Source organism: Lutjanus erythropterus, chromosome 13 (genome assembly GCF_056507025.1).
Source record: "Lutjanus erythropterus isolate fLutEry1 chromosome 13, fLutEry1.hap2, whole genome shotgun sequence".
NCBI classification, from domain to species: Eukaryota; Metazoa; Chordata; class Actinopteri; order Lutjaniformes; family Lutjanidae; genus Lutjanus; species Lutjanus erythropterus.
Genome location: NC_139329.1, coordinates 17,634,001 through 17,646,811, shown reverse-complemented (window position 1 = coordinate 17,646,811; position 12,811 = coordinate 17,634,001). Strand labels below are relative to the sequence as shown.

The 12,811-nt window shown below is 39.0% G+C and overlaps 2 protein-coding genes across 2 annotated transcripts in view; one reads left to right on the top strand and one right to left on the bottom strand.

The window, feature by feature from the left end:
• The window catches only part of LOC146316404 (serine/threonine-protein kinase WNK1-like), a 34,413-nt gene extending 31,299 nt beyond the window's left edge, over positions 1–3,114 (top strand). The window contains exon 29 of the mRNA XM_084734319.1: positions 8–3,114. Coding sequence (XP_084590445.1) covers positions 8–388 — 381 coding nt within the window. The 3' untranslated portion in view covers positions 389–3,114. The remainder of the gene's footprint in view (positions 1–7) is intronic.
• Positions 3,115–4,121: 1,007 nt separating this feature from the next.
• Positions 4,122–10,110, bottom strand: rad52 (RAD52 homolog, DNA repair protein). Its single transcript, XM_084734323.1, has 11 exons — positions 9,976–10,110; positions 8,283–8,384; positions 7,865–7,958; positions 7,707–7,774; positions 7,503–7,621; positions 6,488–6,563; positions 6,174–6,406; positions 5,892–6,082; positions 4,763–4,843; positions 4,438–4,659; positions 4,122–4,355 (listed from the first exon to the last, which is right to left on the bottom strand). The coding sequence occupies exons 1-11, from the start codon at positions 10,027–10,029 to the stop codon at positions 4,294–4,296; spliced, it is 1,302 nt and encodes a 433-aa protein (XP_084590449.1). The 5' UTR covers positions 10,030–10,110; the 3' UTR covers positions 4,122–4,293.
• Positions 10,111–12,811: the final 2,701 nt, after the last annotated feature.

Below are 12,811 nucleotides of genomic sequence, written 5' to 3'. Positions count from 1 at the left end.
GTTACAGATCATCCCTCCTGCCAACATGGGCCGTAAATTCTCCGCCCCAGGGTACCTCTGCCCGACACTTCCTACGCCTTCCAACACCACGTCCACGACCACCACCACTCACCTCCCCAACCAAGCCAATCCCTCCGTCCCTGTGGGGCCTCGTAAAGGCTCCCTGGGCCCAGTTGCCCAGGGGTTTGGATATGCCTCGGCCCCGTACAGCGCTCCTCAGTGGGCAGGACCCACAGGCACATGCCAGGTCAACATGCTTAACCCCTCAAAGCCACTAACACAGTACCAGCCGCCTACGACAGCTTCTGTGTCCCTGCACCAAGGCTACCACATGGGAGCCACGCAAGCCCCCCAGAAATCAGGAGGGCCCAACCTGAGGCCCACGTAGCGCAGTCAGAGCCCCGGTCCAGGCTGAGATGTAGGGCCAGACAGTCATCGAACGAGAACCACTAGCTGGTTATCTGGCTGGATGTTGTGCTTTTTTATTTTTATTTCAACTTTTATTATTAAGTGTTTTTTTTTTTTCTGTAATAGAGGTGACCTGTGTGGTTTAAGTCCTCTCAGGCAGAACGAAATCTGTCTGGCAAATTAGAGGGAGAGTGCAATACACATCCACAGCACAAGAGTCTCACACTTAGCCTGCCATTAGCTGTGGAATCAGAGCTGTGACGAGTCGTGTTGGTCATGTCTGGTGATGTAATGACCCAAAGGCAGAGCCAACAACAGCCAAAGATGTCTTTTTGAGAGCAGAAGTTGCAATGTCATCATTCCTTTTGAAGAGGAGAAGGTAGGAGGGATTCCGGTTCACATCTAACTTAAGCCGAGTTGGAACTGAAAAACACCACATCGACACACGTGTGTGCACACATACACACATCTGGCTAAACATTAATCTGGTTGAGTGACTTGGGATGGTCAGTTAAGTTGTCTCAGAGAGTGAAGAGGGTAGTGCACCTGAAAGTGGGAGACGTTTTGTCCCAGATGGAAAAGTAAAGTGAGACTGGTGGAGTGAGGAGAAGAAAGTTCATAGTAAGTTAGGCAGGAGTGTAATGGATAGCAGTATGAATACATCCCAGTGGCTACCTATTAAAGTACAATGCAATAATGGCAAAGAGTAGATATACTGTCCCCTGTAACTGTGGCCTTAAATCCCCCAAACACATTTAAACATTGACTTTGTACATAGTTCTTTCTTCACTGGGTTATGATTCCATGTTTAGCATATTTATGTCCCTGCTGTGAGACTCTGGTGTCATTGTGATTTGAGTTGTCTATCCATACAGATTTATTATCATTCTGCTTTATTCTTCACGTCTGACATGTAAGCCAGTGGATCTGCCATATAAAAACGTGTAGTCCTGGTGTTGACCACCATTTAAATCTTAAAGAGGTAATGCTGCTGTAAATTAGAATCTGGAGGAGGGTGTTCGCAAGGCGTTTGAGTTTTTGTTTTTTGTTAAGAATCCCAAGCTGACACATGAAACCACTTCACTCAGTGCTTATCATTGACATGAGCATTTCAGAATCTGCTCATCATATCATATAATACAAAGTAGTTTGGGTTTATTGCAATAGTTTTTGTGGACAGGCTGCAGCCTCCCGACTTCTCCCAGTTGTTTAGACAAATAGTGCACAGATTAACAGGTTGTTAGTAACATTTAGCCGTCACTTCTCAAATCACAAGTGTCTGGGGTTCTCTCTTTCTGTGGTCTGTTTTTGTATGCGTATATTTAATAAAACAAATGTTCTTTATGGACCTGTATTCAGCCATCAGATTTTGATGTTGTTTCACTGTAATTATTATTAAAGGTTGTTAAACAACATGTAGTTAAAGGAAATATAAAAAGTGCAATTGCAGGGTTGTTGTTATTGGTATGCTACTCACCCGGGAGGAGTAAATCCTGCGGTTTATTAAGCTCTTCTATCTTATGACTGCCCTGCCCCCCTTTTCTATTTAATTGTATATATGTTAATGTGAGGTAAATGCTTTTCACCTATTTGCTCAGTCACTAGAGTATGCTTGTGGTGACCCCACTCTACATGCACATGCACTCTATCTGTAAACATGAGGAACACTTTAGTGCCTTGCATCCTCACTAATGACAAGTTCCAGACTCCTCATAGTCCAGTAGCTGTGACTGTACTGCAGAAAACCAGTTAAATACATCTGTACACACATCACATGGCTCCATAACCATCACACAGCCAACTCAGAGGACATAACACTCTGAAACATTACACATTCATGGGACTGCAGAACAAAGAGCACACTGGGTGATGTGGAAGCTGTTTTCTTTTCTCTCTACAGTTACATTTGTGTTGGTTGTGTAATCAGCTGTGTATCTATATTTGGTTCATACATCAATGGATTTGGCTGACGTATTTGTTTTTTTTGTGGATTCATCATTAAACCATTTAATAGAATCACTTGTTCAGGCAGTGAGCGGTATAAAGGTTTAAAAAGTTGTCACGCTGGCTCAACTTTTTGTCTCACGCGAGTGCCATGCTGTCATTGTGACTCTTTGTCTGCTCATAGATTGGATGAATAGTTAAAACTTCTCTAGAGAAAAAATAAGTTACTGCAATGCAGAATATGCAATGTTTAAAGTTTTAAAGGGACTGAGGGGGAATGGAAACATTTGCATGCTGATGAGGGTTGTTACTGACTTCAATGTTTTTGATATTGGAATATTAGAGCTCTTTGTTTTTTATTCTTTGCCTTTCTGAGAGTCATCACTTAAGTGTTGATCTGTTCGATTGCCATTCACCAATATCACAGGCACACCTTCAATATCAGACTATCAGCATATAATTTCTGCATGCCGGCTTCACTGATGTTTAATCTTACAAATTACAACCAACTCGCAACTGGCCACTGTAAAGCACAAGCTCTCAACAAAGCTTACGGTCCATGTGCTACTATGCTTCTATCAGTAATTATTATCACAGACGTCTCTACATAGTAACTGTTTGAGGCTACTGACACGCAGTTATATCTGTTGAGCTCTTATTTTTGATCCCTCCTTACTGACTTCCTGTGATTCAGTGTCTGTTTTGTGTATGTTTTTCACATTGTACAAAATGTAAAAACAAATAAAAATAATATCAATTAAACCATTTGTCATGCTCATTTGGTCAGTATTTTACTATTTAGGGTTTCTGTATGTCCTTAAAAAGTCTAAAATGTAATAATCTTAGGACTTAAAATATCCATCATGGAACCAATACCAGTCTGGTTTTCTTTTGTATCCTTTGTTTTTTTGTTTTTGCCAGTATGATTATGAAATAAGTCCTAAATCACATTAATACTGCTCTTAAAAAGGTCAAATTTAACTTGTTGAAACCTGCAGAAACCTTGTTATTGTTATGAACAGACTGCTATTTTAATTTATTGGTCTATTACTAATTGAACACTCTTGATTTTTCCACTAACCTATTCTAGGTAAATGCTTAAGATTTTTAATCAAATTTTATTTCAAGGTTCTGAAGATGTGGTTTCAAATCATAATATTTGTTTATTACATTGAATATTTATGACACAATCAAGGATAACGTTCTGCTGAAACATCTGTAGGTTGTTACAAAAACATGTTATTTTGTATGAATGGTTTGCAAAAGTAATGTTTTTTTCCATTGAGATGAAAATGCTGTACAATGTTTCAATCAGACTGACAATTAAAAGGACAGTAGATAAAGATACCTCTGAGCAACAGCTATTTAATATTAGAATATAAATATACAAAATATTATCAGCAATAATCAATATAAGAAATTAGATTTGTTTCATTTGTAAGTGCACAATACCTACATACTGTGGACTGACACATCACAGTTTAAACCTACTCAGTCTAACCAGTGAGACTGCAGAGTCCAAAGAAGAACAGGTTCTGAAAAAACATGTAGACCCCAATTGCAAGCATAGTTTTGAATTAATAATGATCTGGAGTTACTTACATGTTCCTGAACTGGAAAACAAATTCAAAATCAAAGGGCATTTGTGGCAATATCATAGCCTTTTTTAAAGAAAAACATTGATACAACAGGTTCTCCCAAACTTTTGAACACTATATACATACATTTACTGTATGTACTATAAATATAAATAAATTCAGCTGACTGACTTCTGTGGTTATGTTTTTATTTTTTACAAAACCAGATAACATTTCTAAAAATATCAGACATAGCAGCAAGTCATTGCAAAATGAACTTAGTAAATGTACACACTGAAATAAATATAAAAATTAAAAATCACATGTATGGATTCAACAAAGTGTGGAACAGTAACATAAAATCTCATGTGTCCAGTCGGCGTTTCTTCATGTATTGTCCCTGTCTGTATGGACTGAAGGCTTCACCTGTGAGGATGAAAAAGAACAATGACGACCATAAAATTAAGCCAACAGCTCAATGACAGACCAGAGACCCATAAAACCTCACCTGGTCCTGCCTGAGGTCTGGACTGACTCTTGTCCCATCCTCTGCTGTAGGATGGGGCCTCGTCTGGAGGTCTCCCTGGGGCTCTCTGAGGGGTCTTACTGCGCGTCTGCATCTGGTGATTGCCAGGTGTGCTGGGCCTGAGCCCTCTGGACGGTGGGCCAGCTGCTGGGACATCCAGCTCCTCTATCCCGTCCAGAGTGAAGTCCCAGAGCTCAGGATCATCTGCAGAGAGAGACAGAGCAGTGGTGCTGACCGAGGCTGGCTGGCAAAAGGTGAAGAGGAGCAGTCTCAGCATGTTGAGCCCCCTGGTGGTGGATTACAGCACCTGCTAAATAGTCATCCCTGCTGTTGGGGTTCCTGCATGCAGCTGAGGAACCATCACTGAGCGCATATCCACCTTCATGACCTGCAGGAACAGATACCTCTTTATGAAAACATAAACAACAAAGAAAACACATTTATACTCTGAAAGTTAACAATAAAGAGACACTTTTTTAATATTCAATGTTACATCTAGCCTGGAAATTATTCCCCCAATTTTTACTTTCATTGAAAGGGACAGTTTACCCCCAAATCAAATTACATACATATTTTTTTTTTTACCTGTAATGCTATTTATCCATCCATCTAGATTGTTTTGGTGTGAGTTTCCATAGAGATGTCTGCCCACTTTCAAATATAACGGGACTAAACGGCACTTGGCTTGTGGTGCTCAAAGTGCCAAAAATACATTTGAAAAACTCAACAGCAGTCATGAAATCATGACCCAGTTAATAATCCACTGACAGTTTCATGTAGGAACTATTTTCTTTCTACTGAACTATGCCCATCAAGTGTTTTAGCGTGCTAATTAGCTCAGTGGTGCTAACATTACAGCTCAGCTGAACAGTCATTAACGTTTATATCCTGTGCTATCACAAGCTTCTCATCCATGAGTAGATGCACACTTCCTTCTGTGCAGTCATACAGTTGGTGTGTTTGGTTCGGTAGAAAAAATATAATTCTTACAGGAAATGGTCATGATTTCTGGAACAAGATATGACTGTTGAGTTTTCAAGGTCCATTATATTAAAGAGAAGTCAGTCATCAGCCGATATCTCCACAACTCAGCAACTCACACCAAAACTATATACAGATAAAAAGCTCAACAAGTAGGAAGAAAAATATGTATTAATTTACCTGCAAGTCTGCAAAATAAGAGCATAAGAATCGATCTCTTTTCACATTCAGCAAGCTTTGTTTTTCTTCAGGTAAACAGTCTCACATAGTGTTACTGTAGATACATGGGAAAAATTTATTATTATCAAAAAAAAATAAACAGCACTACTTGGGTGTTTTCAAACTGCTCACCTTCTAAAGAAAAACCTGTTCATTGAAACATAATTTGAGTTTGACACCGCTGCTTTAAACAGAACAAAATGACTGAATTATGTAACACATAATGAAACCTTTACCTCTGCTGGCTGGTTGTTCAATAGTGACCTCTGAGTCCTCAGACTTGGTGTTTTGATCTTGTTCCTGCTGCAGCCTCTTCGCCTCCATCTCTCTCCTGAACTTTTGTTGAAGCTGCTGCTGTCGAAGCTTCCTCAGCTGTTTGGGGTCTGTGTGCATTTCAGACCCAACGTCCACAGAGTCTGTGACACGTCTTAGAAGAAAAAAAGAGAGGAGAAATTGATTGGAGGTGATGCACATTTGGATGCACAGGAGTGTCAGGAACCAGCGCCACTGCTGTTTACCTGGAGCTGACTTTCTCACTCCCTCGGTCGAGAGCAGGGTCAGCAGCATTCGGAGTAGAAACCTCAGAACAGGTCTGGTTCTGGTTGAGGTCTCGGCGTTCCAGCGGCGCCCTGCCAGGGCCGACTGCAGACGCGAGCTTCTCCTCTCGGACCAGACTGGAGAAGCGGGCCTTCTCCACTGAGGGCTCACCTTCAGAGCGCTTTGTCTGTGCGGGATCTAGAGGAGGAGGAGGCTTTGTGTAGAGAAATGACAAGTTTCAGTATCCAAAGAATGAAAATAAAAAAATGCTATAAGTTTATAAACTGTATCCGACCTGTTTGGGGATCTTGTTAATGGCTACGAGGTATTCTTTATTCAGGATGCAGTTTCCAAGGGCATTACCGAAGCATCTTGAAAAGACCAAAATACAAAAACAAATCAAAATGCGTAAATAAATCAAATATCAGCAACACAATTCTGAATGATTTTTTCTTTACATTTCAGTTCCAGGTTGCATAAAACCGCCCTTAAATTTCCATTTAAGAATGCCTTAGAAAAAAATTAGTTGCATAAAATCACTATTGGGATTTCCTTAGGATGTTGTGTCACTAATATGTAGCAAATATACCTGTGCTTGTTCATTCAACACAAAAACCACTTCAGATGAATTTTAACTGTTGAGTTTTTATTCATATGGATGGGCTAACTAACCTGCAATGGCTTTTGGTTTGTATTAATGAGCTGAAGCCAGCACTTGTTCTTAGTTTGACCTGTTGATATATGCTACAGACATTTATTGTTAGCTCAACTTCTAGGTCAGTTTTAGGTTAATATAAACTTTTAATAAAGAAGTTTATGTTATCTACATTTTAGCAAAGTGCTTGCCCTTAGCTACTTAAGTATTTCCTTATGTGTTGCTATAAGGTCCTTAGTAACCATATTCTTCAGAAAATTTAAAGGAACCACAACAGTCCCTTAAAAGTGAGAAAATGACAGAATTTATGGTTACTGAAGAGGAGGAGATCTCAAGATGCATTTTGGGGGCACAGAAAGCTCACTGGAGTTTTGACTAGTTAGCACTAGCAAGTCTGTAGCTAGCTAGCAAACATTCACATAACTCTGTCTCATATTTTAATGTTTAACTATAACCATGGTAACTAAAGTGCACATGTGCCATATAATCACAGTAAGTAATGAAAACACCTTTGTCTAAACATGTAGGCAAGGTGACAACCTAACGGGCGTTATACACCCCTTAGCTTAGGGAAATATTTTATTTAAGAGACAAGTTTGAAACTTAAAGTATTTTTTTGTAACTATGCACAGACTGGTAAGAGAAATCCTAGTACTTCAGTGCTCTCTTCATGCCATCAGTGACAGCTTCCTTTCTCGCCTTTTCCAGTGACAGAGCTTTAGACTTCAGTCCTTCACTGACCCCATACCCGACGTCCTCGTGAAATGACCCGTCCTGGAGGGAGAGCATGCGTTACACACAAATTCACACAGCCAACATGAGCAACAGAGACTAAAATAATATTGGGTATTCATCTAACCTTCAGCTGCACTTTGACAAATGCGCTGACTCCGACATAAAACTTCCCGTTGATGAGGTCGACAAAGTCTGTAAAATGTAAGTGTTATGTTAGTCTGACTTTGTGGCAACAGCTCGACTTATCAGGATCTTCTGGTGACAAGAATCTCTGAGTCGTACCGACATTCTGCTGAGAGATGGAGTGAGACCATCCGTTGTATCCAAACATCTCATTAGCCAGGCTGATCACACGATGCCCTTCAATGTAACACACCTGCAAGAGTCCATCCAAGTGTACATATGAGAGAGAGACAGACAGACACGTGAGGTTATATGAGTGGTCTTATGCAACCTCATTTGTCAAATGGGAAAATGGGCTAATGTGGGTAACATTTCTTCCATATTGCAACAAAATTGTATTGTTTCCACATGAGGAAAACTTTCCTTGTCAAGAAAATTACATAACAGCATTTGTGCAATAAGCATGTGGTTAGAAATTCACTTTAACCCATCTGACAGACACACGTCTAACATTTCATTCAAATTTGGCTTCACAGCTGAACAGAAAACAAAGGCCGAGAGTTGAACAAAGACTTGCCCTCTGTCCTCCTCCAGCCACTCTGGTACTGATGTATTCTGGTCCCAGCTTCTGTTGCAGAGCGTTGTGCACTGCCTGGTACTCTTCAGCTGTGTAGGTATACTGACAACACAGGCATATCATTGGTTTTCATTTATACAGCTCATATAATATATACTTATACACTGTACATAATATTGTTATAACAGTTTGGAACAATATGGTACAAAAATATTAAAGCTTTTTAATATTTCATTTCTTTAGTACCAGTTCAGCTGAAACAAATCTACAGAACTTAATTTTAAATTCTAGTGGAGATCCTGAAGTTCACAAGTATACCAAATATGTCAGGGTGAGTTTGGAGAAATCTGAAGAAAATGATGGACAACACATTGTTGGAGTGTTGTAGCCATTAAAACATAGAGTCCTGGGTTTGAAGATTTTACTCAGTGTAAATATTATATAGGTTCAATGAAAAGTTGGAACAAGGCGATGATGAATATACACTGCCAGACAATGTGGAATCAAATGATTTTTCCAACCTTAAAGCTTTAAATGAAAGGGGGAAAAAAGGAAACTGGGTGATAAGTAGGGCTGGATATCAGTACTCAATACCTTTAAGGCATCATCTGAAATAATCCAGTATCTAATTTAATGCGACATGTGATTGGTCCATTTACCCAGCAGCTACAACCCAGACAGCCTGTGGTGGTGAAGTCGAACGTGGTGAATTTGACTCAGTTGGCAGTTCTGCCTGCTGAGATGCCACCAAAGCTTTCAAAAGTATGACTATACTACACACCTGTACACACATGGCCTGACCAATACTGTATTTTTGGGGTTGATGCTGATAATAATAATAAGGAGTGAAAAAAATCAGATATCAAAATTCCAGCCAAAATTGCAATGATCCCTCAAATGTGCTTATCAAACATTGATAAACAAACAATTGATAAAGATATGCAATGCAGGCAGAATATTTTACAGTCAAACAATAAATGTTTCTAAAATTACATCAGGCCACAAACAGTTAACTTTCACTGGAATTATTTTTAAGAAAATGGATCAAATATACATAAAATGTTGCCTAAAACTACAAAAATAAAAACAATCTGCATTATGTTTTGTTAAAAAAAGGTTTCATATTGGACAATATATACGCTGACACCAATACAGACCAATATGGCAGTGACAGGCCAATACTGGCCAATAATATTCAATTCAAATTCAAAAAAGCTGAATAATTATTTAAGGAAAGCTTCCATTCACATAATGGGTGTAGAATAAAGTAGAAAACAAAATAGTTTCAAATGAAGTACTTTAATGTTATTAGTATCACTTTAACTTGTACTGGTATTGACACTGGTATTGTAATTTTTTAAACAATATAACCGGCTCTAATGATAGGGGTCAAAAATGACACTTTTTATCCAATTCATGAAGTCTTTCACTTTTTTTTTGGACTGTGAATAGCAAAGGCGCATCCCAGCATGCACTGGGTGAAAAACATCCCGGACCGGTTACCATTCCATTACAACTCTCTCCTGCATGCAGACTCTTGTAAATCAGGTTGTCTGGTCCAGCTGAACAGAGTCAAAGCAGCTTCACACCTTCACTCCCTTCATGCGAGGTAATTAATTCCGCACACCTGAGCCTCATTTGAACTGGTGACTGTATGACAGGATGATGTGTCTCTGCAGTCTTATCGTCCTACCTGTCCGAAGCACTTGGCTGCAGAGCCGCTCCTCTCCTCAGCGTTACTGGACATGACTGCAGAGTTCTCCTATGGTCACTGAAGTGGGCAGACATGTGATCGGTTAGCTAACAACTGCGGTCAGCTGGAAAACATTAACTACATTATTAAAAGTTCACTGACTCAGAAGTTAAGCTAACGTTAAGGTCTGTCGCATACATCAACAGGTCAAACGAACAACTAGCGCCGGCTGCAGCGCTGTGCGTTAATAATACATTATTCATGACCGAAACCCATTCCTAGTTAATTAGTTCATCCATATAAATACAAACTCACCAGTTAAAATCCTCTAAATCCTAAATTAGCTGGTCGGAGAACAAGAATATTTCCTACATTTTAGCTACACACGAACATCTGAACTTCCCGCCCCGACTACACCAGAGGAGGAGTCTGCTGCCTTCAGGGCCTGTTGGAAACTACAGTTCTTATGGCAATGTCAGGATATACACAGAGCTGTGTTTTCATATTAATTTTCCCGCAGGTAAATTTCATTCTTAGTCAATATGTTTTATAGTCAGTCTGACTCTATTTAGTGTCTTATCCCTTACTTCTTTAAGAGATTAAGTAAGCAAGTTCACACCAATCACAGGTGTTGCTGTTACCATATCAAGGAAAACTTTATCATGTTAATGGTGGGAGGCCAGTCCAGTCCTGGACAAAGCAGCAAATGTGTTAAGAATGTGTTTATGAAGTAGAAATAGAACAAAAGAATGAAATGTATGTGATTTTTTTCCTCTCCGTTCTTTTCGCTGAACAAGTGAGTTCTGTAAATTAAACAATTGCCACAAACATCTTTTGTGCCATCAAGGATTTACCACTTTGACACATGCACTACAGCATATGTACTGGGGGGTGCAGAGCCATTGGGGGGGACATGGATGACGATAAAGTGTAATGAATATGGTTTATGTTGGGGAAATATGCACAAGTTTGCTGATTCTATCATGCTAAAATGTATTTCACAAAAAAATATTTTAATCCTTTTTTATGGGTTGCTTCTCCAATTGCTGTTAATGACTGATGATAATTGGTTGGTGGGGGCATCAACTTGCCAGAAAAAGTTTTGGAGCTGCTGCACTGCAGATCCAGCTGCATCCTCAGCAAAATACACGTGATTTGATAACCAAGGGTGTCGGACTGAGGGCAGAAAGGGGACTGAGTACTATACAAAGACACTAGCATTAATAACTGTGAATGTGAATTTGTGCTGAGCCACTGATGATAACTCATTTAATTCACTTATCTTACATACATTTTATTGTCTTGGCCATATTTTTCTCTTCTACTGTTATAAGTGGCTGTAAATTTATATTTTCAACCTTTATTATTGAAATTTGGGGGAGAAATGTAGAGACATGGACAGTTTACGCTTCTTCCCTTTTTAAATTCTTCATTTTGATATGGTCTCCCTTGTGTGTTCACACTTAACTCTGAATAAATCGTGTGATTATTTTAACAGAAAAAAACCCCATCAGAGATTGAATTTGTGGTGAAGTACTAATAATGTGCTTGTTGTCTTGTATGATATATTACAAGATGCAATCTTTGTGTTCTGTTCTCATCTTTATCTTATTTTACTACAAGTAAATGGTTTTTATATAAATTATGGACATCTTTACCAGTTTTTATGTTCATTCTGTCTTTTTTCTCTAGCTGCGTTTGCTCACCAGGGAAAAAATTGAGGAGGCAGCTGAGATGTAGTGTGTGCCTCAGTTCTTCTTGCGTGATTTTTATACCAGTGAAGTTCCTCACGAGACCCAGTTATTTACATCTCAACCCATGGAAATAGGGGATTATCTGCAAAAAGCCCATGCCTGCTTTGACAGATGGTAAGACACCCGCTGTGTTAAACGGCATAGATTGGGGTCAGAGCTCCATACTATGCATTTATTACCTCCCACTCTGTTTATAAAGCCATATGCATACAGAGGGAGGCCACAATAACATACCACAGGAAAGCCTTGCTTCAGTAATGTATGCCTTGGTGTACTTGTATAGTTCAAATACAGTATAATTCATTCTTAATTTGTGTAGTATTGGATTGAGATTAATAAGGGCCTATTAATGTGTATCTTGGTTTATATGAAGAACAAAAATGTATCAATGTATAAATTGATACATTTCAAAATAAATATTTAAATATATTACATTTAAAAAGTACATTTTGGTGATGAAAAAGACTTTTTCTATATGTGCACATTATTTATTTATGCTTTCCTACATTTATTAATTAATTTATTTATGTATACTTGTGTTTTTTCCTTTAAAGTTGTACAGACTGGTTTTGAATACTTGATGAATAAAATGAACAAAGTGTCTATGTGCACCCAGGTGACAATAGTGACATGGCAGCTTTTTGGCTACACCTGGCCCCCTAGTTGGAGGAGGATGTGCTGGATAATTAAATCAGATTTTTAGACTTAGTTGACTCACTGTTTTCAGTTTGCAGTCATAATTTGGTCAGGCTGACTATATACACCCAGGGTGCAAATAAAATTCTTGATTACAAATACCTGGGTGCTTGTCTCATATAGCTACATAAATCCAGGTGTAAATAGCTACATTGACTATTCCACCCTGGATATAAATAGCATCGTTGGCTACTTACACCTGGGGGCTTGTCTCTGTCATGCTGGGCTATATAAACTTGGGTGTAAATAGCCACATTGACTATTACACCCTGGGTGAAAATAACATTGTTGGCTATTGACACCCGAGTGCTAACAGCATCTACCTAAAGTGAGACATTTTTCTGGCGCATGCCCAAACTCATGTTTGTGTTGTTTTTTTTTTTTCC

Bases quoted from the DNA above. Each gene is read 5' to 3' on its own strand.
- rad52 (XM_084734323.1), bottom strand. From the start codon at position 10,029: ATGTCCAGTAACGCTGAGGAGAGGAGCGGCTCTGCAGCCAAGTGCTTC. The intron at 6,083-6,173 runs GTAAACAGCAGT...TTTTCTTCTAAG, and splicing joins AGTGAGAAAGTCAGCTCCAG to ACGTGTCACAGACTCTGTGG. The intron at 4,356-4,437 runs GTGAGGTTTTAT...TCATCCTCACAG, and splicing joins CAGACCTCAGGCAGGACCAG to GTGAAGCCTTCAGTCCATAC.